The sequence below is a fragment of the Leishmania donovani genome, chromosome 36 (genome assembly GCF_000227135.1).
Source record: "Leishmania donovani BPK282A1 complete genome, chromosome 36".
Taxonomy (NCBI): Eukaryota; Euglenozoa; class Kinetoplastea; order Trypanosomatida; family Trypanosomatidae; genus Leishmania; species Leishmania donovani.
This window is the reverse complement of record NC_018263.1, coordinates 1254377-1279875: the sequence shown is the minus strand read 5'-3', so window position 1 is coordinate 1279875 and position 25499 is coordinate 1254377. Positions and strand designations below refer to the sequence as shown.

The window sequence follows — 25499 nt, the reverse complement described above, 5'->3', positions numbered from 1 at the left end:
TAGTGAGCGTGTGTGTATGTGTGTCTGGGGGAAGTGTCTTTGTGAGGAGGTCGAGCTCTGTTTGGTTTCTCGGTTTCGCCTCGACACCTTCTCTCCTGCCCTCTCCCGCGGCCACGGCACACCTTATATACATATATATATATATATGCATTACTTTGTGTGTGTTTTCGCATCTGTCCGCGCATACTTACCAGCCTCACTCGTGCCTAGGAAAGTTCATTTTGCGCTCCTCACCCCCCCCGCCTTGCATACACATGCACACGCACGCACACGCACACGAGCACCGACTCCAGTGAACCGGAGAAGGTGAGGAAATAGTAATAGCAATTGTGTACTGCGCGCATGTGTGAACTCCCCATTACTGCATGGATGCATGTGATGTCGTCGAGTCCTTAGTTCGATTTTGGCTTTGGTTGGCCCCCATATTCCTCTCTCTCTCCAGTGGAACTCGTCTACACCTCGTGCTTGACCTGTTTTTTTTTTTTTTCGTGCGTGAGGGTGTACGCATGTAGGCGCAAAGTCCAACGGTGAGCAATGAAAGCGTGCCGAGCAACGTTTGAATAAAACGCAAGCGAAGATCGCACAAAGCGAAGCGCACATCATTACGTGCTTGTGAACGTGAACAACGAGGCCGGGACGAAAGCAAGGTAGGATTGTGCGCACGGAGCCATGTGGGTACACGTGAGTGGGACTGGAACTTTTTGTCCCCTCGCGCCCCCTCTTCTCCCATCTTCTGTTTACACCTCTGAGCAAGCAACAAGGGTCTCTCGAGATGGTGAAGTCCTGTCGCTCCGCAAACGTAAGCGCCCCACCAATAATGTTTTCGAAGAAAGCCTGCCCCCTCGCCTACTCTCTTTTTTTCCTTCTGCCTGTATTTAGTCGACGTTCCCCTTCGTCTTTTCCAGCCCCTTTCATCTGAAGCGCAAACGACGACGCGACGGCATCATGAGCGCATCGCGTTTTCCCTTGTTGGCAGCGGGAAGCTACGGATGAAAACGCGCCAAAGGGCTGAAAAGCAGAGAGGATGCTCGCTCTCTTTGGCACGACAGCACGACAGGTGCCCTTGGACGTTGTCCATGCTGCTCGTTACACCCTCACGTGCGGCCATGAGTTCTTCATCCGCAGTGTCTAATCCTGTACGCTACTTTTCCATTGCTTCATCACGGTTTCAGTGCAGTTCTTACATTCTCCTTTACTGTTCGTTTTGCATTTCCCTCTGCATTGCGTTGTCGTCAACGTGTCACCATGCGGCCTCCCAGCTCCCGGTTTTGTGAGGAAGCTGGCACGCCGACAGCTCGCTGCGCCCTCGGCGGTTTTGTGCGGGTGGCAGTCTACGCGGACTGCGCAACAAGAGAGACCCCCCTCCTCCCCCTTCCTCCCCCCTCACCAATATGTGTAAGCACACCTGCGACGGCTCAAGAATGTGTGACGGCCCGTCTCGCAAGTAGCGTAATGCCTGCGTGTGCTCTCCTCCACACAAAAACATGTTGGAGCTCTGCTCCACCAGAGTCCAAGCGATGCTACTCCCATCGCCGTTAACGGGACGTTTTTGTGGGTCTGCCCAGAAGTCTTCTGAGCGGATGCACGAGACCCGCGAGCGTAGCAAAGGCGCGGGGGAAATGTGTTCGCCTAAATGTTCGCAGAATGCTGAAAACCGTGTGCAACTATCATGAGCGCCAGCAGTCTCCACGTTTTTTTTTTGCTCGCTTTTTGTCCCCTCTTCCACCCATCAAGTCGCCCGTGAAGACTGTCTTTTTTTTTCCTCACGTGTGTGTGTGTGTGTGTCTGTTTGGATATGTATCCGTTGGAACCTCGTCAACCATAAGAGAAAACCTCCCGAGTCGCTTGTCTGCAGTGGGAACGATGAGTGGCGGAATAAATGAGTGGCTGGTATACGAAACGGTGCGCGTGTCAGAGACCGCATCCGCACCCACACGCTCTTCAGTGGTTTGCGTATGGGTGCGGCCGCTTAGCGCAAACGCCTCTCTCCCCCTTAGCACAGCTCTGTAGGCCACGCCTGTTTCAAAAATTTCTTGTGAGCTGCTAGCACAATGAAGAGCAAGCGCAGCAGCGGCTGCCGCTGCTGCGAGCGGGGTAGCCAAGGAAGCAAAGCCGCCCCTGCTCCGCCGGTTTCTCTGGCGACTACATGCACCAGCCTTTCTCCTCTCTCTCTCTCTCCCGCCGTCCTCTACCACTCCGCCACCCCCTCCCCTTCGATCGCATTCACTCATGCGCGAACGAAGAACCGGCGAGTCGACCGACATTTCCTTGGAGGCGCCTTTCACTTGGGTGTTTCCCACGGCTTCGCCCGCACTTCCCATCCCGCTCCCGACTCTCTCTCGCCCTTTTTCCTCTAGGTAAGAATGAGTAGCGATGATGAATGCCCGGAGCTGATCTCGGCCCGCGTGCCGGTGACCGTCCTCACAGGATTTCTCGGCAGCGGCAAGACGACGCTGTTGCACTACATCCTGTCGGCGGATCATAACATGCGCATTGCCGTCATTGTGAACGAGTTCGAGTTCGGCAAGACCATCGAGAAGGGTCTGACGCTGAAGAGCTCCGAGAAGCCGGATGATGAGTGGCTGGAGCTGAGCAATGGGTGCATGTGTTGCACCGCCCAGACGCAGACGGTGAAGGCCCTAGAGTCGCTAATGGAGCGCAGAGGCACGTTCGATTTAATTCTTGTGGAGACGTCCGGGCTTGCGGACCCTGGGCCGATCGCGGCAATGTTCTGGCAGGATTTGGCGCTCTGCGGCCACCTTTACCTGTCTGGCATCGTGACCCTGGTTGACGCGGTAAACATTTGCATGTACCTGCACGACGAAGACGTGATGCAGGAGGCGGAGCGGCAGATTCTGATGGCGGACAAGGTGGTGCTCAACAAATGCGACATTGCCACTGAAGCCCAGCAAAAAGCGGCTCTCTCAGCGGTGCGGGAGATCAACCCTGTGGCCACCGTCATCCGGAGCGATCACTCGCGCGTGCCCAACGTGCGGGACATTCTGTTTATCGACACCACCCGCGCGGCAACCGAGCTGGTGCATCTTCACGAACACCATCACTCCTCCATCAGTGCGGTGTCACTGGAGTTCTTTGAAGCAGAGCGCGCCCTCGCAGTCAGCTCGTGCCGCGACGTGCACGCCATCGGCAGCGACCTCCTCTACCGCTGTGGGGAGTACGGCTTCGAGGTAGTGAGGTGCAAGGCCGCGATATGGTGCTGCGAGGATGGGCAATACAGCCTCCTGCAACTCCAAAGCATTGGTGACCTCTTTGATGTAACGCCAATGGTGGGGCAGAGTGTGCCATTCGGCTGCACACGCGCGTTGGTGCTCGGCAAGAAACTAGACGAGGAGAAGCTGCGGGACATCTTTGCCAAGTATCTGAAGGCGACCAAGTAGATGTCAGGGGAGGGGAGCGAGGCAGATGCTACAGCAACAAGGGAGGTGCATGCACACACACACACGCACATATAGAGAGAGAGAAAGCCCAGCAACGATCATGTTGGTCGGGTGAGGGCACGCGGCTGTCGACAAGGGTTTCGTGTCCTTCCGGCGATGTGGTGCATTGTGGAGGCGTGCTCTCTCTCTATCTCCTCTTCCCTTTTGCGTCCTCCTTCTCCAGCACGCTGGGCAAGCGTTCGCGTCTTAGCGGACTGTATTACAGTGTTGGAGCTTTTCCTTTTCTTGTTCTCGTCGGCTCATCGCCGCTACGACGTCATTCGACGACGTGCACCGTCTTGTGCCGCAGATGGTGTCACACATGAACGCACGCGCGAGCACTTGCGCAATCCGAAGTATGTTGGCTGTCATGTATTTTTTTTTTCGTGCAGGTTCTGCGTACAGGGAAGTTCAAGGGACACGCGTGTTTCGCTACATACGTCCATTCTCGCGAGACGCCGCCCCGCCACGTTTCCGCGCCTGCGCGCGCATCAGCATCGATGCAGCTGTTGAAATTCACCGTGTGCACGCCTTTCTCGTTCCCGTTGCCTCTGTCCTTTTCCTCGCCCACGCACCTCCGCATTCCCGGGCCCTTTCTCCTTCGCTCCCTCCCATACTCCCCTCTCCAGGAGCGACGATACTTCTTTCGTCTACAATCGAGCATTCACGCTGTAAAATCGCTACAGCGCAATGGAGGCGAAGTTCCTCAAGCTGCGCCAGGAGCGCGAGGAGCAGCGGCGACAGCGCTCGAAGGAAACTGGGGCCATCACGCTGCAGCGCCAGCAGTACGAGGCGGAGGCCGAGCTGCTGGAAGCGGAGGTCACGCAGCTCCTTCAGGAGGGCAACGTGACAGAGTCGCAGCAGCGCATCGACGCACTACGGACACTGGTGCAGGACACGTCAAATAGCATCTCTCTTACCGCGCACGAGATGGCGAAGGCAAACGTGATTCTCGCTCGTCTGCAGCAACGCGTGGATGAAAAGCACAGCAGCGCAGCGCCAAAGAAGTTCAAGTTCTCCTCACGCCTCAAGGCGAAGCCGACGTCCGATGCCGAGCCCGCCACTCCCTCATTGTCCCTGACGGGTATATCCGATACGAACGAAGCGACTGCGACGGCTACCGTGCCGGTTGCAGGGACTGTTAGCAGCACCAACGGCTTTGGCAATGTCTACGGGCCGTCCACGGGCACGGACCTCTTCATCAGTCATTCGAGGGGCGTCTTCATCAACGGCTGCGCGGAGTGTGCCATCTACTGCCTTCCTATTGCCGGGTCCGCCTTTCTATCAAACTGCACAAATTGCCGTGTATACGTGGCGTGTCATCAGCTGCGACTGAAGGGCTGCACAAACCTCGATCTCTACGCGTGGTGCGCGTCTACTCCGATCATTGAAGAATGTGATGCAATGCGTTTCGGGCCGTATCGGTGCTGGGTGGGCCTGCTGAGCTCGTGCACGGAGGATGGAAAGACGTACGCCACCCATGCAGAGTGGGTTTCTAGGGTCGGCGAAATCGAAGATACAGCGCGGACGGAGCAGAACTACGTCAAGGTGGACGACTTTCAGTGGGTGAAGAAGAGCGCGAGTCCTCACTGGCGTGTGCTCGCCAGAGAGGAAGAAAAGGCGAGCACCACCGTTTTCGGGCCCGCAACCCTGCCTTCACCCTCGACCGCCCACTCCACAGATGCCGCAGACCATTGAGTCGTGGAGCAGCGGTCAAGCACGCACGCACACACACGGCTACATACACTGTAATGGTGCACTCGTTTTTTTTTTGCATATTGTTCTTGCTCCTCTCGTGTCCGGTGCGGACAGGATTCCGTGCACTGTGAGTGAGGTAGAGCGAGGGGGTCTATCGAACCTTTGCCTCCCGTGTATCATCCCACGGTGTGTGTGTATGTGCATTTGGTGGGGCTGATCAGAGGAAGAAGTGGGAGGCACAGAGGTCTTGAACGCCGCTGCATTGAAAGACGAGGAAACCTCCGTGTATGACGGAGGTTTTTCGTTGATGTTGAGAGCACTTTGTTCGTTTCGCGTGACAAGCTTCGGACCCCGCACGTCACCGGTGGGACCTCTTTAAAGAGGAAGGTCGTCCGTCACGTATGCTCGAACGCCATCGAGGCACAGCTCTCACAGGCGCCGCACGCTGCTGCACTCTCGAACGGGATCTGTCTCTGACTCTTGTGGTGCTGTAGATCTCTTTGACGCGCATTATTTGTCACTCTACCGTCTCCCTCTCTCTCTCTGTATCCACAACAACGCACGTACGCGCATCCACCCTCGCCCTTACCCACCCCCTCCTCACCTCGCAATAGCAACTTCTCCGTGCGCCTTCACCGATCAGCTTCGGTAGTCTACTCAGAAAAGCGCGGGCGCCAAAGCAAAGAGCCCGGTGAGTATCACCACTGGCACCGCTTTCGTCATCCTTGTCGACACCCTCGGATGCATACTTTTTTATTTCCGCGACGTCGTTCACGGCAGCATTGCAGCGCCTTTAGTGGGGCAGAAGACCTGCACACGTAGCGCTGAGAAGTAATAAAATAAAAAAAAAACGAAAAGTCACCAGTGTCTTTCAAAAAGCAAGGATGAATATTCGACAGCGCAAGTCGGAGCGGCACAAGGAGGTGCTGCGGAAGCTCAGCCAGAATGGTGGCAACAAGAGCTGTTTTGATTGCGGCATGCGAGGTCCGCTGTACGTAGTCTCAGATTTTGGCATTCTTGTCTGCTCCGGCTGCAGCGCCGTGCACCGCTCCTTTCAGCACAAGGTGAAGGGGATCACGATGAGTGAGTTTACGGATGACGAGATCGCCCGTTTCTCCGTAGCCGGCAACGACCGGGCCCTCAAGGTATGGTTGAGCACCTTTCACAACCAGCTCCCTCGCTCCGGTGACGTGATGGCGCTGAAAGACCACGTGCGCGTGGTCTTCGAAGAACGGCGGTTTTTGAATGCGCAGGAGCTCTCCGCTTTGCAAGACTCGTGGGAGCACGCAAGGGAACAGCCTTCACAGGCGCCACCACCTTTGTCCGTGACGAGGCCTGCAGAGTCCTCTCTCGCTTCAATTCCAGAGGCACCCACGGCGCAACCCGGGCCCGTTTCGGCACCGACGAATCCCGCGCGACCGCCGCAAGAGGACGCCTTCGACAGCCTGTTCTCTGCATCAGTGCAGTCTTCGTCGACACCGCAACCTACAGCGCATGCAGCAGCACCACCACCACCAATGACTACCTTGCACGCCCCTGCTCCTCCAGCGCCGCAGCAGCCCGCAACAGTAACCAGTATCGTGGCTGACTTGTTTGCTGGAGTGCCGCCGCCAGTGGTGCAGCCAGCAGGTGGATATAGCGCTCCTCATCCACAGCAACAACAGCAACAGCAGTCGATGAGCTATCCTACTGATGGCGGCATGTACAACTTCACTCAAGGCCCCCAGAGCAGCATGATGGCACCTACGCAGCTGCAGTCCTCACAGCTGCCGTACCAGCAGCAGCAGCAAGCGCAGCCGACTCCCTACGCTGCAAGTGGCCCGATGGTGTGCGCGCCATGTGTAGGAAGTCAGCACGCATCGACGTTCGATTTTGCCGCACCATCCGCACCTGCGGCGAATCCCTACCCGTACCAGCAGCAGCAACCGCAGCCGTTCACTTGGGGTCAACCCGCGCCGGCACAGCTGCAACAGCAACAGCAGCATATGATAGGGTTTCTCGGCTCTTCCGGGAGCGCGGCCCCGTACGCTGCGCCCGCCCAGCCACAGAGCTACAACTTCAAGAGCGGCGCACCAGGCGCCACCGCCTACCCCTCCGCGAACGGTGCACCGGCCCAGGCTTACCAGCCGTCGCCTTTTGCGAGCAATCTACCGCCTCCGCAGGAAGGTTGGGGTGCGTCCCTGTCGTCAAACGCGTCTTCCATCCCCAACCACAATCGCATCGTCGTCTTGTCGGTGACGAAGCAGCAGAATGACGGGCCGCAGAACCCTCAGCCGCCGTGGCAGTGATTCTCTACTCTATTTGAGCGAAAGAGCCCCTGACATAGTGCGGGACTATACCGGCGCTCGTGCATTCGGGACTGCTCTTCCGGCGTCGGTTTGATGACGCGGTTTTCCAGTTGCATGCTAAGAGGAGGGAGGAGAGCGTGAGAAGGGCGACTCGCCTCGCTCTCCTTGTCTCGCTTCTTATTCTCTCACCGCTCTGCACATGCATGTCTCCGCGTCCACGAATAGGCGCTGAGTCTTTAGAGCGTAAAATCATGAGCGGCGGCACACGGCAGAGGGGCGAGTCAACTTCATGGATAACCGCTCGCACGCAGGACGCGTGCGAGCTCTTGGTGCTTTTTGTTTGCCTTTGTCATCCTCTGCTGGGGCGCAGACAGTATGGGCGACTGTGCACGAGAGTTGGATGAGTAGGCCTTCCTTGATTTGCAGCTGCTCCCGAAACCCTCGCTCTCCCTTGCGATTGGCTCCAACGGACGGGGTGTGCGTTGGTTGTTTGCTCATTCCATGGAGCTGTCATTTGTCGCCGTGTTCCCTCCACAGATGTGGCCCGCATGCATTCTGGGCCCCCACCTTAACTAGCATGCTCGCTTCTCTCTCGCTCTTTCCTCAAATTAAGAATGCGGCCCCACCCCCACGCCATAAAAACAGCAACCCGTCGCGTTCCGATTCACGCAACAGCACCACGCAAAGCACAATCGCATACAGTCTTCTACCCTCTTCCCACATTCGCACACACGCCCATACGTGCACCGCTCTGCCTCTCACCATTTTCTGCCGCACAGAATCATTTATCTCTCACTCGGCTGTCGGAAGAGCGAGCGACGCGGCTGCACTTCGCTCTTTTTCCTTGTTTTTTTTTTTTGGCTTTTCGTGTCCTAATCGTTAGACGCACTGCACGCACCACTCTAGAAAAGAACCATAAGATCCATACAGCAGACTCGATAAAATGGCCTCCGTCGACACGCAGTGGGCCATAAAGTCCATTCTCCAGCTCGGCCACCATCACCTCCGTCACAGGGTGGAGACTACCTCCTCATCGTCATCGTGTTTAGTGCGGCCAACATCGCTATCCTTCAGGTCTGCCTCCGAGGCGGTGCAGGTGACAGCAATGCCGCGACTCATGCGAGCGTCCTGCGATCCGTCATATGTGCTACTCCTCGCCAAGCGGCCGAGCGGGATCGCGGGAGTCAGTCTTAGGCCAGGCAACCGGGTTCCGTGGGCCGGCCTGCCTGCCGCCGCATCATCGCCGGTGTCTGCCCCGTGCTCAAAGAAGACTCGCCTTCTAGCTTCCTACTTGCAGCGGCGCGGCTTTGCGACGATACCACCCGTGGCCACCGAAACACACTCGTCATCTTCGCAATTCCGACCAGTGCAAAAGTCGATGCCACTGCTGCTCCACACAAGCCATTTGATTGGTTGGAAGCTGAACGATGCGTCACCGGCGTTTCCGGTGTACGCGCACACCCTTGCTGAGCTTCAACGGTTGCACAGCAGCGACGTGGCTGCTCTGAAGCCGCAGCACTGCCTCATCGCCAGCGAGTACTGCGAGTGGGACAACTGGCGGGAAGTCCTGGGCGAGCCGGGCTGGGACCTCTTCAGCGCTGACGAGGACGCGGTCGAGCGCCTCCTGCAGGACGGCCTCGCTCTTTCTACGCTGGAGGAAGAACCGGGGCTGTACCCGGTCGAGGTGATCTGAGATTCTAGTTCATCGCTTCTCTTCTCTCCGCGTTGCTTTACGGCATCCAATGGACTCTGCCTACTCATAGAGCCTTGACGGCTGTTGTTGCTTTTCGGTACGGTCGCCGCTGCTGTCGAGGAACATGCGCACACGCCCACACAACGCCAAACGTGCGATGCTATAGAATCGCCAACTGCGGCACTTCATCTCACCCCTGCCCCTCCCTCTCTCCGTGTGTCAGCGTCACCTGTCGCGTATGTATGCACGATATATGCTGAGTGTGTATAGCCTCGATGGGAGATCCTGTCGCCGTGCCATCGCCACCGCCACCCTCGCATCCATAGAAGCAAGCAATTCGCTCCTCCGCGAAAGGAGGGGGGTTGCTCATAGACACACGCACGCGCACACGCGACCAGCAAGGGAAATATCGCGTCGCCTATGGCGACCGTCGCGTATCGATCTATCTATACATATATATTCTTTGTTGTTGTTTCTTCTTTTCGTTTTGTTTCCGCGGCGCCCAACGTTGTAATGCGTGTCACAACTTTGGAGAGCGACCTCGCGAGACGCGGTTGTGCTGTAGCAAAATGTGCGCCCAACGCAAAACACAACATATATATATATATATGTTGTATGGGCGATGTTTATGACGAGGGCGTCTTTTGCCGGCGCAGCATCCTCGCATCGCCACGTCTACGTCGCCATGTGCGCCTGCGTCTGTACGCGCCTGGGGAGGTTGGTGAGGAATTCGCGATAGATGGGCCTCAAAGCCGAGAACTGGATCGAACGAAAGCGGTCTAGCACGCTGCTCTTCGTGAGCAGCATTCATGAAGTAGGTGTCGTGCAACCGCTTTGCGAATCTCTCGGTCGCCTCTTTCTCTTTCCCGGCATCCACCCTTCGACTGCTCTCAGCACCCGCCCCGCCGCCATCACGTCTCGCCTTCGCCGCTCTGGCGTTGGTGTCTATGCATGTCGGGGTTCTCGCTCCACATTCTCACCCTCCTGCCTCGTTTCGCCCCATCTTTGAGGTACGGCCGCCACCCTCGCCTACTCACTCCTTTCACCACCCACCCACCCCCATTTACTTGTGCACCACGTGCACGGATGCTGTTGATTTTTACGTCCGCGCCGTCACCTCGCTGCTGGTAGAGTGGACGACGGCAATGTTTACGCGATCTACAATCAGATGGGCGGCTGGGGCGGGGCACGCGTTCATGGACATCGCCATTGGCAGCCAGCCCCCGCACCGTGTGACCTTCGAGCTTTTCACGAAGAAGTGCCCTATTGCTTCGGAGAACTTTCTGAAGCTGTGCACAGGAGAAAATGTGCTGCCGCAGGTCTCCAGCATCGACGGGATCGGTGAGCCATCCTTCCGAGACCAGTTTCTGCCGCAGTTGACGTACCGCAACACGACGGTGCACCGCGTGTGCAAAGGCTATCTCGTGCAAGGCGGCGATATCGTGTCTGGTCAAGGGACGGGTCAGCTTTCCATCTACGGCGAATTTTTTGATGCGCCGGAAGAGGTAAAGGCGTCCAAGTTCGATCGAATGGGTCTCTTAGGCACCGCCGTAAGTGCGCCGCACTTGAATGGGTCGCAGTTTTTTATCCTGACGGCTGACAAGGCGCCGCACCTGAACGGCACGTGCATTTGTTTCGGCCGCGTCGTGGACGGATGGGCTGTGGTGAAGGCCATTGAGGCCATCCCGCTGACGGCCGCCGGCGAGCCAACGGAGCGGGTTGTAGTGGTCGAGTGCGGCAAGCTCTAAAAGAGAACACGAGGGGGCCGAAGAGAAAGAGTTACCCCCTCCCCCCTCACTGGAAGCGTACGCGCTGAAGAGTGTCACTGTTGTTGTTGCTGTTCTTGCTTCTATTCTACTCACAAGGTTGGAAGGGCGCGTGTGGAACCAAGGCAAGGCAGCCTGTAGCGCCCCCCCCCCTCCGCTGGCGTCTGGGAGTATGTGGCGGGGAGTTTGTGTGTGCGCGTGCGTTGGTTGTTGGAGTTCTTCTCCTTTTTGTGTGTTTGTTTGGCTCCTCTCCCTCTCCCTTCCATCGTATGGCTCACAGGCATCTTTACGTACTCAGAAATGGAATGGACGTGCAGCGGGCGCGCGTCCCAGGCGAAGCGCATGCCCCATCTAAAGGCGACAGCAGCATCAGCACCAGTGGAAGACTACTCGCTCTTGTCAAGAGCAGTAAAGGGTGTGCGCACGCTTGGTGAAAGGTCACGCACTGCATATCACCATCAGCGTCGTCTGCTGCTGCCGCAACTCCAGCTCATGTCATTTTCTTCCTCATGCCATTGTAGTCCCTCCTCCCCCGCTATCCTCCTCCCACTTTGACGTATGCCTCGTTCTGCGCCACTTGGTCCCCTCCCTTCTCCGACCGCTCGCATGCAACACAATGCCAACGCCGACAGAGCCCGAGAAGGCGGAGAAAGAGGTAGAGAAAGAGTACTATCGAGGTATTTGCGTCCTTGAAAAAAAAAACGGCCTGTTCATATCTGCTTGCTTGCGTATGCATGTGCCAACGGTGTGCGCACACTACTTGCCTCTCCCTCCCTCCCTCCCTCTTGCCATACGTGTGTGTGTCGGTGTGTTCGTTGTTGGCGTCCATCTCAAACCACCCCTCGAGCACACGCGTGAAAGTACGGGTAGATCGTTGCGCGGTCCTTTGCTTGCTTCCACCTTCATCTCCTTCGCTTCTCAAGTGACCCACACACCCACATCCACACCCACACACAAAAGGGGGCGAAAACACACGTTGTGCCTGCCTGCCTGCGCCGTTATCGTTTTCCTATGGCGGGCTTTGGCATGGCGTACTCCAACGCTCCGCAGTACTCCCGTGGGGTACTGGTGGGCAACTGGTTCGAGGACATTGCCCTCCGCGAGGATCAGCTGAAGCTGTACAAGGCGCAACGACATGCCGCAGTGGAGCACCCCGAGAAGGCGGCAACAAACGCCGTAGCGCGTTCGATGCTCGCGAGTCAGCTGGAAGAGCCGACCACTGTCGTTGCATTTAAGGGAGATGATGTGCGCATAGGGCACCCCTACTTGTTGGTGAACGACAAGACGCAGGCTGTTCTGGCTTTAGACCTAATGACTGGCGGTGGTGCCTCCTCCCAGTCGCAGCAGTACACCCTGTCTGGTTCTTTGGCCCCTGGCCCGCAGGTGCGATCCACCTGGACTCTGCTGCGGTGCAAAGACGAGCACAACCACAGCTACAACCGCAACAGCTCAGATGTGCTGCACTACGGCCAGCGAGTTCGCATCGCTAACGAAAACGTGAGCGCCGAGGGCTTCCTGTACGTGCAGTCCTCCCTGTCATCCGGCCTTCGCTCGTCTGAGGTGCAGTGCACCGTGGCCGCTCTCAACGCCTGCGCAGACAACGTGTTTGTAGTGAGCCGCGCCGGCACGGTGCGCGACGATGTGCACTTCGGTTTCCCTGTGAAGGTTGGCGACGGCGTGGTGCTTCTGCACTCCCTCACAAACCTGCCTCTCGCCTGCAACGGTGAGCGCGTGGCCACGTCGTACGGCATGGAGTACGCCGTCACGTGCGGCTACACCACGGACTACTGCTCTCGCTCTCGGGGGGCGGTCGTGGTGAAGCCGGAGAACGTCTTCTACTTCTCTGGCGGTGATGGTACGGATGCAGTGCTCATGAGGCCAAGAACGTCCTCCAGGCACCAAAGCAGGGCATCGGCCATGCTCACAATGACAGCTGGCACTGGTGTGATGGCGTTGATGGAGCGCATTCGTCAGGGTGCCCTAGAGATTGGTGGACGCATTGGCTTTCGCTCCCTCTCCATCGCCCTCGGCGTGGCGTGCAACGAGCAGCGGCAACGTCGCTTCCTTGACCGCAACGAGCTTCGCAAGGCGATTGCTCGACTTGGTGTCCTTCTGAGTCCTATCGAGATGGATGTACTCATGAGGCACTTCGACACAACCGGCAACAACGTCGTGTGCGCACAGGACTTCCTGGCCGAGTTGCGCGGCACAATGCCGCTGGCCCGCATGCAGGCGGTCATCTACGCGTACCAGCAGCTGAGCATTGAGGGACGGGGATCTGTTGAGTTCAAGGATATGCACAGTCTTTTCCGTCTCAACGCCGCCACAATCCCGGATGTCGTCAACGGCGTCCTTCAACGCGAGGAGGCTGTACTCGACTTCGAGAGTTGCTGGCCAGGACGTGTCGGGTGCAAGGTCGGCACCGTCACTCTTGACGAGTTTGTCGAGTACTACGCAGATGTGTCGCCCGCGGAGGAGTCTGACGAGCGCTTCTGCAAGCTGCTGCAGCAGTCGTGGGCTATTCCCGTCACCTCTGCCTACCTGTCTGGCGAGCCGCACCGCCTCCTCACCGTGACGTACGACGACAAGCCGACTGAGACGGTGCGTCTTCCCGACTCACTGGTGCTGGACACACAAGACCGAAAGGCTGTGAAGCGCCTCCTGATCCAACGTGGTCTACGTGGCGTGAAAGACTTCACTGTGTCCACCAACATGTAGAGTCTCACCAGGGAGAGAGGGGCGCACAGGGGAAGAAATGCATACAAGAAAGGTATGGGCAGGGCGTGAAGGGGGACGTTGCGGATGCCGGCAGTCGCTTTCTTCTCGGTTTTCATTTGTACCTTTTCCGTCGCCTTCACCCCCACGTCCCCATCACCTACTCGACTCCTCCTCGCATATCCATATTTCGGCTTTGCTTCCCCACCCTCAACCCCTTTTTTTTACTTTCCTGTGTCTTTTCAACGATGCGTGCAAGTGTGTATGTTGTTTGTCGCGTGCGTGTGCGTGTGCGCGCACGCCGGTCCTCCAACTCCTCAGTTGCTTTCACGCAAGTTATGTACATACGGTTAGGAAGCACGTGTGTCTGTGCGCGCGCTCCGTCTCCCTTTGTTGTCTTTCTGTTTTCTCGCCTCTTCTTCTCTCACACACCCTTCTTGAAGGCAAGCGGCACACAAGAAGGGAGAGGGGAGACAGGAGAGGCACAACTGCAACTGGCTTCATTGCGACCCCAACCCCTCTGTCTGTAGCACACCCGCTAGGGATACGCAGGAGGAGAATATGGGCCCCCTTCGGTTAGACGGAGCGTCAATGCCTCTCTCTCTGTGTGGGCACTCACCTTAGCCTCCCTGCCCCTCCTTGTTTGCCCCTGCAGCAACGTGAAGCTACATGGTGACAACGGCGCTCGCAACAGTCCCCTGATGTCACTGCCCGTCAAAGCGGCACGTCTTCAGTGTGTGTGTGTGTGTGTGTGTGTGTGGTACAGACGCATGGTTCTCCCCTCCTCAGCCCACCGTCCAAACCATTTTGCTGCTCTTTGCTTTCTCTCTCTCTCTCTCCTTGCCGCTTCTGCCTCTTCCTCTCCCGTTCAACACGGCCGCCAACCACGAATGGTTGCCTCCGCGCGCAGCGCACAGCCTCCATGACACGCGTGCGGGTGAATCGCGAGGACTGCTCGGTGCAGGTAAAGGGAGACCTCATCACGTTCCTCTACGCCACGGTGGTCAAGGACCCGCTTGTCTTAGCGGCACGCAACGTGACGCAGCTGCTGCGGTCTCGCAAGGATGACACGGCCGCCAAGCTGGTGGCGGACGGCGAATCGTACGTGCTGAAGTTCGAGTCTCTGCGGGACAGAGAAGGGTTCATCGAATCTATCGTTCGCGCCCAGGAAGCGGAGCAGGCGCTGTCCAACGACGAATGGGTGGCCTCCACCATCTGCCACGCCGCCGTCGACGTCGGGGTCCTGGATAAAGAAGAGCTCAACGCAATCATGAGTGCGGCGGGCCAGCGCGGAGTGGAGCAGGCCTTCGATGCGCTGGAGACCCTCGTCGACCGAGAAACGTTTCAGCTGCTGCCCATTACCGAGCAGATGGAGAATGACGTCTTGCGTCAAACTCCTGTGCTAGCGGCGATCTTCCAGCAGCGAGTCGTGGACAAGGAGACGAAGAAGAGCTTCTGGGAGGCGGTGGTGCGCAAGTACTTCTGCTTCTCGCGTACCTTTCTAGAAGAGGACATTCAGCGCCTGGAGGGTGCAAGGCCAGCGGCCACTGCCGCGCCTCCGCCTCCTCTGTCTGGAAGCGCCGCAACCTCGTCCCTCTCCGTTATCAACGCCTCTTCAATGTGTGCGCTGCCGAAGGGCGCTGCCACCGCCATGCTGGACACAGACATCAACGAGGAGGATCTCCTTCACCTGGACGAGAACGTCGAGCCGCTGCTGCACAGCTTCCATGGCCTCTTTGCGGCACACCGGCATGTGCCCGTGGGCAGTGCGAGTGTGCTCCCCGTCAATGGGGCTGTGCTGCCCTTCCCTCAAGAGACTGCAGAGTCGTCCCCTGTGTACCCGCCGCGCTTTGTCGGCCGCCGTGTGCTGCACCAGCTCCCCTCTGAAACCATTGAGAAGGCTGCCTTGGAGACACTTCGCACGTTCTGGCGCAGCAGTGTGAAGCAGCGAAGAAGCATCCTCGCCAAGTACACAAGGAGCAGCAAGAAGGGCGGCGGAGGTTTCATTCAGCGTATATGTCTGGAGCAGGCAGACCGCGCAGTGCAGAACACCTAACGGCGCGATGAGGGTGCGCTCATGCCATCGGCTTGTCGGGCTTTTGTTTTCCCCCAATGCGATGGTGTGGCTGCCGGCAAGAGCCTTTCAAGTAGGGCGAGAGCGCACGCGCCGGTGAGAACGTCGGCGGCACTCTACTCGCCACTGTAGCGCAGCGCATGTCGCTGAAGCGGAAGAGAGGAGGGAGCAACACAAGGAAGCGAACGCGTGTAAACAAACGTGCACAATGGCGCCTACTCGCACAAAGACGTGCGTGGGAAAAAAAAGGGACAGCGGGAACGCGATGCGGTGTGAAAGACTACTCAACGCACCCCAGCCCACCCTGCTGCGCCACTGTCAAGCCAACGCACCCTGCCCCTCTCTCTCTTTCTGCGAAGAGAGAGACTGTGGATTGGTAGCACGCGTCTCACAACATGCGACTGTGGAGGGAGAGAGAGGGCATCGCTTGTCACCGCTGTCCTTTTTCTGTTGTGTACCCTCCTTTTCTCCTCTCTCACTCATCGGCCAGGCAGCACCCCACCGCCGCTGCTTTTCTCTTACTCGGTGACATGGCTTATCCTCCTTCCCATCCCTTCCCTCCTCTCAATACGTGGGCCCTCACAACTTTGACCGTATGAGCAGCAACAGCGGAACAGGAGAGCCCCACGCGATGCTCTTTGCATTTCTCGAGGCACTGTTCTGGGTGTACGCGGTGGCCAGCTGGTGCATGTGCTTCTTCGTCTTCTTCTCCTGTGGAGAGGGAATTCGCTGGTTCACAACATTTCACAACTACCTCCTCATCTTTGGTGCCACCAGCGGTGCCGCTATGGCGCCCTTTCGCACGGTCCCGTCTGGCAGTCTGCTGACGGTGTTCAGCGGGTGGGCCTTTTACGCGATGCTGGTGTCGGTGCACAGCATGCGCTTCCGACTGTGGCGCGGCCATGTTCTACCAGTCACTGCCCCGCTCCTGTTTATGATGGTGTGGGCGCAGTACCGCTAATCCGTGGCGCGTTCAGCAATGGCAGTGGCGTGCTGAGGCCGCGTTGCTACTGTTGTGTTCGTGTTGTTGTTGGCGTTGCTTCGTATGCGCGTTTGACCGAAACGATGGGTGTCGGTGTGGGTGTGACGCGGCCGGTGTTCACCGGTTTGCCTTTTTGCTTTCGCTTTGAACGCCTCACATGGAAACTCAAGAGGGAAAGAGGCAGGGAACGTTGGGCGATGATGTGGGTGGGCCTTCATGCCGTCGTGTCGTGCGTTGTTGCCGCCTCTGTGACTCCCCCTCCCCAGTCGCCCAGATTGGTGGGCCTTTCCCATGCCACGCGCTCCCCTCCCCGTCCTTGTGAGTACATCTCCTCCTCTCTTACTCCTCGCTCCCTTTTTTTTTTGGCTCCCACACAAACGACCACACACGCACGCGCGCGCGCCTTCAAGGTTACATCACCAACTATCGTCTAGCCAAGCAACCCTCTTACACACGCGTGCGTGCATTGCCCCGTGATTTCCGTCTTCATTGCACCTTCCCACACACTCCTTGAACAGAGCTGGTGCGTCCTCCGTGGCATCTGTGCATCGCTCCCCCTCCCTCCTTCATCTATACATCCGATACCCGTCCGTCTAATCTTCAACCATGAGCGAGGCACGCCAAATTCAGTCGATGATCGACTTCATTGAGCGCGAGGCTCAAGAAAAGGCCGAGGAGCTCGAGGCGGCGGCGCAGGAGGAGTATGACGTGGAGAAGATGCGCCTGGTCGAAGCGGAGAAGGCGAAGATACGCGCCATGGCGGAGAAGAAGCTCAAGCAGGTTGATGTGGACCGCCGTGTGGCTCGTGCCAACTTCTCGAAGGTGCAGCGCATGCGCGTCATGGAGGAGCGAGCGAGGACTATGGAGAAGCTGCACGAGCAGACGCGCCAGAAGATTGTGGCTATGGTCAACAACCCGTCCCAGTACAAGCCGATGCTGGTGCGTCTCATCCACCAGTCTCTCATGTCCATCCGCACGGACGCTGTCGTACAGTGCCGCAAGGAGGACGAGGCCGAGGTCGCGCGCGAGATTCCGGAGCTGGAGCGGTGGTACAAGGAGAAGACCGGTGCCACCATCTCGATCCAGACGAGCAAGACCTACCTCAACACAGCCGAGGCGTGGGGCGGCGTAGTGGTGAAGTCAACCGACGGCCGCGTCGTGTGCAACAACACGTTGTCCTACCGCACCAAGACGTGCTTCGATGAGCAGCTGCCCACGGTGCGCTTTCACCTCTTCAACCCCGAGGCGCCACTGTAACGGAGGAGGCTGCAATGAGCGACCCACGCGAGGGAGACGCAGGAAGTGGGGGCGTGCGCGCGACTTCCATTCGATAAAGGGAAAAGTGAAGACTCGAAAAGATATAGCGAGGAGAGCGTGGCGGAGACAGGGATTGGGAGGGCGCACTTACAGGCAGAGCGCAGGTGAGGAGCGTGCCGGTTTGAGGGAAGGGGTTAGTGAAGAACGGAGGGAGCCTGAAGCCGACGGGATTGGTTGTGCTTCTCCTGCACCTCCAAACCACTCTGAAGAGCTGTCTGTTCCCTCCCAATGAATCGAATATGAAACCGACAAGTAAGAGGAGCAAAAGGGGGCAGCGGAGAGCGGCCGAAAGAGCGTGGCCCGCACACTTGCACGCGCGTGCGCACACACAAGCAGCCCCATAAAAAGGAGGAAGGAAGTCTGCTTGAGGCTTCAAAGCCGCCTTGGATTGTGTAACGTGGCACCATCGCTTGTGTTGCTCCGCGTCTTCGTCTCCGTCCTCCCCTTCCCTCTGCCCTATTCCTCGCCCATGCATCCCCTCTCGCTCCCCCTCCTCTAAGCCTTCTCCACACGTCGCGTCTCTGCCTCCCTCCCTTGCTTCTGCCCTTTTCCACATGAGATGAGCGGCTTGCATCCAAGTGTGCGCGTGTTTCGGTATTTTCGTTGTTTTTTGTCGCTGTCGTGTGTGTGTGTGTGTGTGTGTGTGTGTGTGTGCAGGGGGAGGGGGAGGGGAGTGGATAGAAAGGGTGCATGAGTATGGCAGACATAAGACACAGTGCCCGTAGCCCTTTACGAGTCACACGCATCAAGAGCTTGAAATCAGCATATCGATCTCCCTTTCTTTGCTTTTGTCCTCGATTATCTTGCCGTTTCCACTATCGCTGCCCCCTCCCCCTCCAAGAAATATATAGCTGGTGTGTGCACCCCCTTGTGTGCTGGACTGGATGAAGGCCCTTCCCTGTCTCTCACCCTCTCTCGCCCTGGTTCTTGATCGTCTCCCCTTCCCCTTCCCCTCGTCCTTCTCCTTCTTCGGCTTGAGTCGGTGTGTGTTGGCCGATGACGTTGGTGTTGTGCGGTGCGCTTCTGCACTTCGTTCATGTGTGTTGGTGTTCAGGGGAAGGGGTGGCCGAGGTGCTTTATGTTGTTTTTTTGTGGTTGAGTGGACGATGGCGGTCACCCGTTGGTGCTGAGGACGGAAAGCTCAAAGAGAAAATGGGCTTCGTGGCACGCGTTGTGACCCTCGCTCAGGCAGAAGGGGGAGGGAGGTCATAAACAAAACAGCAACCCCACTGACGCCACCGCTCTCTCTCTCTCTCACTCTCATGCGACGAAGGTGGGCCTCAAAAGGGGTGTGCGAAGATGTGTGCGCTTGTCGTTACGACATGTTCACGTTCAGTGCCCATCACCTAGCGCAATGTCTTGCGTCTCACTATGTAACCGGAGTGCGCCGTAAACAAGACGCAATAAAAGTGCTGGTGTGAGTTGTTCGCCGTCATGACATCACCCGGTTACTAAAAAAGCGGGGCTGCGCCTCCGCCCACGACCCTCTCTCCCTCCATCCACCTTCGTCTATTGCTCTCGTCCATCGCCTGTGTTGTTTTTCCCACCTTCTACGTGAACAAAGACGTTGCCTGTGATGAAAGCAACCACACTGCTGCTCTTAACGACGTGTGTGTGTGTGTGTGTGTGTGTGTCACGGTAGCCTATGATCCGTTCTAATGGACGTTACTCCAAATGAGGGCATCACCGTCTCTGCGCTACGGTCGCGACTGAGCGATCTGCAAACGCTATGGGGCACGGCGACGATGGAGGAGGAGTATCTACCTCACAGTGGCAACGTCACGGCCTCGACGACACGGACAGCCACAGAAGAACCGCACGACGGAAATGTATCTCATGTATGCCAACGAGATCACTGCACACCACACCCTGTGGCGCAGGGGCCTGCGAAGCCGTCAACGCTGCCGCTCATATCACCGCGGCCGTTCCAAAGTCACGGCCCACCCACATTCGCTCTGATGAATAATGAAGGCAGAGATCAAGCCTGCCACAGCTCCGTGAGTGCCCCACCTGAGCCGCTCGCCCCCGTCGGCATGTTCTTGACCTCGCACACTCCCTCCACACGATCAACAGGCACTCCACAAGCTCGACCGCGCTCCGTCGCTAGTACGCCGCCGACTTCGTCGCCTGCTCGCACCTCTCACGAGGCGATAGCTCTTCCACCCATTCAAACTCACTTTGTTGGCACCACGGCGGCGACGTGTGCACACTGTGGCGCCAAAGAAGCACGCGCACCAGACGCCCACTGAGGTCGGTGCGGCAAGCGGCTAACAATCGTCGGGTAAGCTTCAGGTGAAGCGCAGGAAGCCGCTCTGCACAGCCACCCTTTTGGAATGCCGGTGCATAAGTGGTATTCTGTTCTCTGGAGTGGCTCTCCATCCTTCTTCATAGCCCTCCTCTCTCTTTCTCCCTCCCCCCTCCCCTCGCAGTTGGAGACGGCGGCGGGTGATTCGGGGAAGTGGGCACCGTCTTCCTCGTCATCACTTCCCCTCCTCCGCTTGTTCTGCGCAACATGTACATTAGCACTGGCTCGAACGTCTTATATATATATATATAGTTTTTTTCTGTGCTTGTGAGCGTCTGTGACCCGAGAGCCGCTTCGCACACACCTCAGCGAATGGGAGGGACGCGTTCGAATGTGCATCCTTTTCTCTCTCGTCTCCTTCTCAGTAGGGAAAAGTGCACGCAAAAGCGAGAGCCATTCGAAGCTCGGCCGGGGGTCGTCTCTCGGATGGTGCCGAAGCTGTAAAGGCACACGCAGCCCCTCTTGCGCTGTCACCGGTGGTACCTGACTCAGCATCGGTGTGCGATGCAACCTCCCTCCCTCCTCTCCTGTGGTGTCGTTTTTTTTTTCGCACGTCTGCGTCATCCTCCTGGCAAGTCGCGCTATCAACCAAAGCGCGCTGGAAAAGCAGCAACGGAGAGAGGAGGAGAGGACGAGCATGTAGTTCCCTCTGTCCATCACGCCTGCCCCCTCCCCACCACACACACAAGCCTTTGTCTCGTTCTCTTTATGGTCCCCCTTGCCTCCCCTCTCTTGCCACACACATACACGCGCGCTGCCGGCCACCACGCTTCCTGGCAGGTGCGACTCAATCGCACGTGCCTCTTTCTTTAGCTTCGCGGTTCTCTCCCCCTCTTGGTTGATATTCGCTTCGAGGTCACATTCGTGCTTGTCTGCGAGAGAGTCCTGCCCGGGGTGCTTTCATGGTGTGTCCCATTTCCCAGCCACCACCACCACCACCACCCACACCCACACCCACACCCACACCCCATCGCTATCCTTTCCTCCTCATTGTTTTGTTGTTGCTACTCTTCCTTTCAGTGCCGGTGTCTGCGCGGTTCTTTCCTTGATTGTTGCATGCACGGACGACAAATTCCTTTACACACACGCAAATCGTAAAGGATCCCGAAAGCACGCACCGCAAGGACGATGCAGACGCAAGCGCACAAGGATGTGGTGAAGAACATCGCCACGGCCTCACAGCTGGAAGGCGAGCTCCAGCTCTCGGAGGCCCAGCACGGTGTGGCGGTGCTGGATGTGTACAACGCAGAGTGGGGTCACTGCAAAGCGCTCAGTGACACCTTCCGCCGTCTCTTCACCGACGCCGGCGACCTGGTCCACCTGCGGTTCTTCTCGGTGGAGTGCAATGCGGTGCTGGAGAGCCTCAAGGACCCAGATGAGATGAAGCCCCATCATCCTCAGCAGAAGGGGATGGTGTTCTCCAAGGACACCCTCGTCAGCTTCTGGAAAGAGATGCTCGAGAAGCGCCAGAATCACTCGAAGCCGTTCTTCGCCTTCTACAAGGAAGGCAGGATGCGAGCACAGCTGGAGGGTATAGACACCCCGAAGATCTGCCGCATCGTGCGTGATCTGTGCAATCAGCAGAACACTGTCTCCGAGTACGTCACGAACGCTGATGTGCTGCGGTTTTGGGAGTCGCACTTCTCCCTATCGGAGAACGAGGTGGCCGCGAGCGAGTTCGCGCATGCGGTGCAAGCGGTGCTCGGCGCCTCGGCGGCGGAGCTGTCGGAGGCGGACTTGGCTGACATCACGGCCGAGGTGCAGAGCACCAGTGGGGCCACAGTGTCAGCCGCCGACCTGCAGTCATTCGTCGGCGATAGCGGGAGGGTGAAGGATGCGATTTTGGCCGTCGTCGCAAAAAAGCGGGCGATGGCCACAGCAACTGCAGCTGCACCGCCACCTCCGCCGGCAGAAGAGCTGCAGCCAACAGAATCAGAGGAGAAAGGTGCGGACGAGGATCCGCGGGCGTCGCTTCAAAGGCCGTCGTCCGCTGAGTCCGGTGAGGCGGTGGAGGAAGCGGCGGCAGGCGACGAAGAGGCTGAGGTCGGTGGGGAAGAAGTGGACGTGGACGCAGACGCAGCGCAGGAGACCTTACCCGCCGGGGAAGATACCGCCGAAGCGGCTTCATCGGTGCACGGCGCGCCGTCGCACAATGACGAGCAAAAAGAAGAGCTGCCCAAGACGGTCACGGATGGGGCTGACGAAGAGCCTGTTGTCGAGCCGCCCGCCGTCGATGCGGCGGAGGCGGATGAGGCAGGCGCAGATACCCATGAGCTCGGCGAACCCGCAGTGGCTAACCCAGTGGAGCAGCAAGCGATGCAGCAGCCTGAAGGCAATGAAGCTGACAGCGCCTACGAGGAGCTGCCGGGGCAGCAGGCTGCAGCAGATGCAGAGTCCCCCACGCCGTCACCAAGCCTGCCTGCAGAGGAGCATGGCGAAAGCGGTGTGGGAGAGGCTTCGGGCGCGCCGGCTGATGAGGCTCGCACAGAGGACGACACGCAAGCGTTACCCGGCGCGGCCGAGAATGACAACCAGCACGAGGAGCTCCAGGAAGATGCGCGCCCGCCGTCCTCAGCACCGCAGCCACCTATGGACACCATGGAGCCAGAGGACGGCGACGACGAAGAGCTTGGCGAAGCGCCGTCGTCTGCGCCGCCGGCCGACACTGTCAACACCACCGGTGACCAGGACGAGTCCGTCGTCAATCAGATCTTCACGAATCGCTGGGTAACGGTGACAGAGGAGGAGATGCACGTGTGGAACACGGTGGCAGCGTTGCCGCTCCACTATCCCCAGAGCACGACGATGATGGCGGATCTGACGAACAACACGACGCCGGTGCACGAGGCATTGTCGACGACGGCAGACCTCCCGACGCTGGCGGAGTATCTGACAGCGCAAGGAGTGCCTTACTCCGACATCAATATGATGTGCATCGCAGCAGATCAGAAGGTGGCTTCGGAGAGCCTGTCGTACGGCAAGCTGTCGCTGCTACTCATCTCCTGTGACCCGGAGGAGGGAAAGGGCCTGGTGCCGCACTGTGAGACGTTCCTGAAGGAGCTGTCGGACGGCACCCTTCTCAAGCATCAGCAGCCGCTTGCCTTCACCGCCCTTGCGCTGAGTGCCTCCGTGGCCTACCCGGACGAGTGCTTCTGCTACTGTGTTCCCGAGACTGCGGTAGCAGCCTTCCAGGAGCTCGCCGTGGACGACATCTTCATCCTGAATGCACTGACGCCGCTCAAGACAACCGTGCCGCAGGACGGACAGTTTATCCTGCGCATCATCGGCCTGCCCAAGGTGATCGAGCTCGCCACGACGGATGAGAACGAGGACACAATGGTGCTGAGTCAGTGGTACGCACGCTTGCGGGTAGCCGAGCAGGGCGCCGGTGCCCTCACCGCGCACTTCGTGGAGAACGTGTGCGATGATGAGTTCCAGGACTTCCTCTCCGGCTACATTGAGCGCCTCATCGAGGATGAGAACCGGCTGGACAAGAAGCACGGCGACGAGGAAAAAAGCGCCGAGGGCGATTTCAACGATGAGGAGCTGGACGACGGCAAGTCCGCCGAAGTCGCCACACCCGAGCCCGAGGATGTGCTTTAGAGGAGGCAATGTTGTGCGCTGTCCACGTCAGTCATATCCTCGACCCCGATCAACGACGTCAAGGACAGCCACCTCATCCAAAGAGGGCAACAGAGAACCACGTAGAGCACGATGTATATACCGCGTGATCGCTTCGCTTTTTTGTTTTTGGTTGAATCGCTTCAGCTGATTCCATTTTGGGTGTGCATGAGTGTGTGTCTTTGGGCGCGATGTACGCAAGGAAGAAAGAGGAAGTGCACGCTACCGTTGTTTTTCGTTTCTGTCCTTTGCTTTGCCTGTGTGGCTGCATTGGGTTGCTAGCAGCCTCAAGCACGCACGCACTGCGCTCTCCCGTGTCTCTGCAAGGATGCAGGAGAGAGTTGATCCTGTGATAACTTCGTCAGCGCCCTTTGGTCAACCCATCTGCATATTACCATGCCAAGGGCAGCGGCAACCGTGCAGCCTTCCTCGCTATCTCGTGCCCTATCGTCACCGACTTCGGCTCTTCCTCCCACCCCCACACACACACACAACCACCACCTCCCTCCCCACACACATGCACACAAAGTAGTCCTCCACTTACCTTTGTGGTCCATATGAAGGCATTTTTCATCGGCAAGCGCGAGTACCGGCGTGTGCTGAGCCTACAAGAAACGATATTCAACGCCAAGATCGCTCGACAAGTGAGTGTGCGCCGCGGTGAGTCGAAGCTGCCGCTATTGCCGGATGTCGTAATCCTAGTGGAACACAGCACCCCTGTGTACACCGTAGGTCGACGTGACACCGCTCACGGGCTTCCGCCGCACTGCAGCATCGACGTCGTCAAGACGCGGCGAGGCGGCGGTATCACCTACCACGGCCCTGGACAGCTCACCATGTACCCAATCGTCAACATCCAACTTCTGTGGAAAGATTGCACAGCGGGGAAGCCACGCTCGCCGATTGAGTGGTTCAGCTGGGCACTGGAAGAGGCAATGATTCAGACAGCTGCAATGTACCACATACCAACACATCGATTCAAGACTGGGGTATGGGCTGACCAGTACAAAGACATCCCGGCGCAGAAGCTCGGCGCCATCGGGCTTCAGCTGGGGAGTTGGGTTTCCATGCATGGAGCCAGTCTCAACGTCGCAAGCGATCTGCACTTCTTCGACGACATAATTATGTGTGAGCTGCCGGACCGGCGCGCCACATCACTCAGCAACGAAATGCAGCACCGCGGCATCACCGAGTCGCCACCGCTGGTGCAGGCAACAGCGCCAGTTCTGCTGCAAAAGTTCATCGAAAGTCTTCACCAGCCGCCGAGCCGCGCTGCGCCGCAGCTGGTGGACTTGTCCGCGGACGCGGACTGGCACGAGCGCGTAATAGACGCCGCCGGCATTTTAACGCCTTAGCGCAGGGACACATCGCGTCCACGCGCTAACACTCAAATTTCCGCGCCCTGGCGCATAGGCTGTGAAAACACCGGCGCGACACCTTACCCAAAACCGGAAAAAAGCAAGGAATCCTTTACAAAGCGGCTTGCGAGAACCCCCCCTCCACCCCCCACCCTACCGTCCCGCCACGAAAACCAACCCCCGGCCCCCGCGGGGGCCGAACGGGCCCGGGGGCCCGCGCCGCTGCTGCCCCTGGGCCAACCCAA

At 58.2% G+C, this 25499-nt stretch overlaps 10 protein-coding genes across 10 annotated transcripts; all 10 read left to right on the top strand.

Annotated features, from left to right (window-relative positions):
* Nucleotides 1-2363: 2363 nt before the first annotated feature.
* On the top strand, nt 2364-3398 carry LDBPK_363320 (hypothetical protein, conserved; the record flags this gene model as incomplete). Its single annotated transcript, XM_003865399.1, has 1 exon — nt 2364-3398. One exon carries the CDS (start codon nt 2364-2366, stop codon nt 3396-3398), a length of 1035 nt encoding a protein of 344 aa, XP_003865447.1.
* A 729-nt stretch (nt 3399-4127) lies between these two features.
* On the top strand, nt 4128-5135 carry LDBPK_363310 (hypothetical protein, conserved; the record flags this gene model as incomplete). Its single annotated transcript, XM_003865398.1, has 1 exon — nt 4128-5135. One exon carries the CDS (start codon nt 4128-4130, stop codon nt 5133-5135), a length of 1008 nt encoding a protein of 335 aa, XP_003865446.1.
* Nucleotides 5136-6019: 884 nt separating this feature from the next.
* LDBPK_363300 (ADP-ribosylation factor GTPase activating protein, putative) lies at nt 6020-7423 on the top strand (the record flags this gene model as incomplete). Its single annotated transcript, XM_003865397.1, has 1 exon — nt 6020-7423. One exon carries the CDS (start codon nt 6020-6022, stop codon nt 7421-7423), a length of 1404 nt encoding a protein of 467 aa, XP_003865445.1.
* Nucleotides 7424-8366: 943 nt separating this feature from the next.
* Nucleotides 8367-9116, top strand: LDBPK_363290 (hypothetical protein, conserved; the record flags this gene model as incomplete). The annotated part of the gene is made up of 1 exon (XM_003865396.1): nt 8367-9116. One exon carries the CDS (start codon nt 8367-8369, stop codon nt 9114-9116), a length of 750 nt encoding a protein of 249 aa, XP_003865444.1.
* A 947-nt stretch (nt 9117-10063) lies between these two features.
* On the top strand, nt 10064-10864 carry LDBPK_363280 (cyclophilin-like protein; the record flags this gene model as incomplete). Its single annotated transcript, XM_003865395.1, has 1 exon — nt 10064-10864. One exon carries the CDS (start codon nt 10064-10066, stop codon nt 10862-10864), a length of 801 nt encoding a protein of 266 aa, XP_003865443.1.
* A 1029-nt stretch (nt 10865-11893) lies between these two features.
* On the top strand, nt 11894-13600 carry LDBPK_363270 (hypothetical protein, conserved; the record flags this gene model as incomplete). The annotated part of the gene is made up of 1 exon (XM_003865394.1): nt 11894-13600. The coding sequence occupies one exon, from the start codon at nt 11894-11896 to the stop codon at nt 13598-13600; it is 1707 nt and encodes a 568-aa protein (XP_003865442.1).
* Nucleotides 13601-14519: 919 nt separating this feature from the next.
* LDBPK_363260 (hypothetical protein, conserved) lies at nt 14520-15653 on the top strand (the record flags this gene model as incomplete). The annotated part of the gene is made up of 1 exon (XM_003865393.1): nt 14520-15653. The coding sequence occupies one exon, from the start codon at nt 14520-14522 to the stop codon at nt 15651-15653; it is 1134 nt and encodes a 377-aa protein (XP_003865441.1).
* Nucleotides 15654-17259: 1606 nt separating this feature from the next.
* LDBPK_363250 (ATP synthase, putative) lies at nt 17260-17910 on the top strand (the record flags this gene model as incomplete). Its single annotated transcript, XM_003865392.1, has 1 exon — nt 17260-17910. One exon carries the CDS (start codon nt 17260-17262, stop codon nt 17908-17910), a length of 651 nt encoding a protein of 216 aa, XP_003865440.1.
* A 3493-nt stretch (nt 17911-21403) lies between these two features.
* LDBPK_363240 (hypothetical protein, conserved) lies at nt 21404-23878 on the top strand (the record flags this gene model as incomplete). Its single annotated transcript, XM_003865391.1, has 1 exon — nt 21404-23878. The coding sequence occupies one exon, from the start codon at nt 21404-21406 to the stop codon at nt 23876-23878; it is 2475 nt and encodes an 824-aa protein (XP_003865439.1).
* Nucleotides 23879-24453: 575 nt separating this feature from the next.
* LDBPK_363230 (lipoate protein ligase, putative) lies at nt 24454-25251 on the top strand (the record flags this gene model as incomplete). Its single annotated transcript, XM_003865390.1, has 1 exon — nt 24454-25251. One exon carries the CDS (start codon nt 24454-24456, stop codon nt 25249-25251), a length of 798 nt encoding a protein of 265 aa, XP_003865438.1.
* Between the last annotated feature and the right edge of the window lie 248 nt (nt 25252-25499).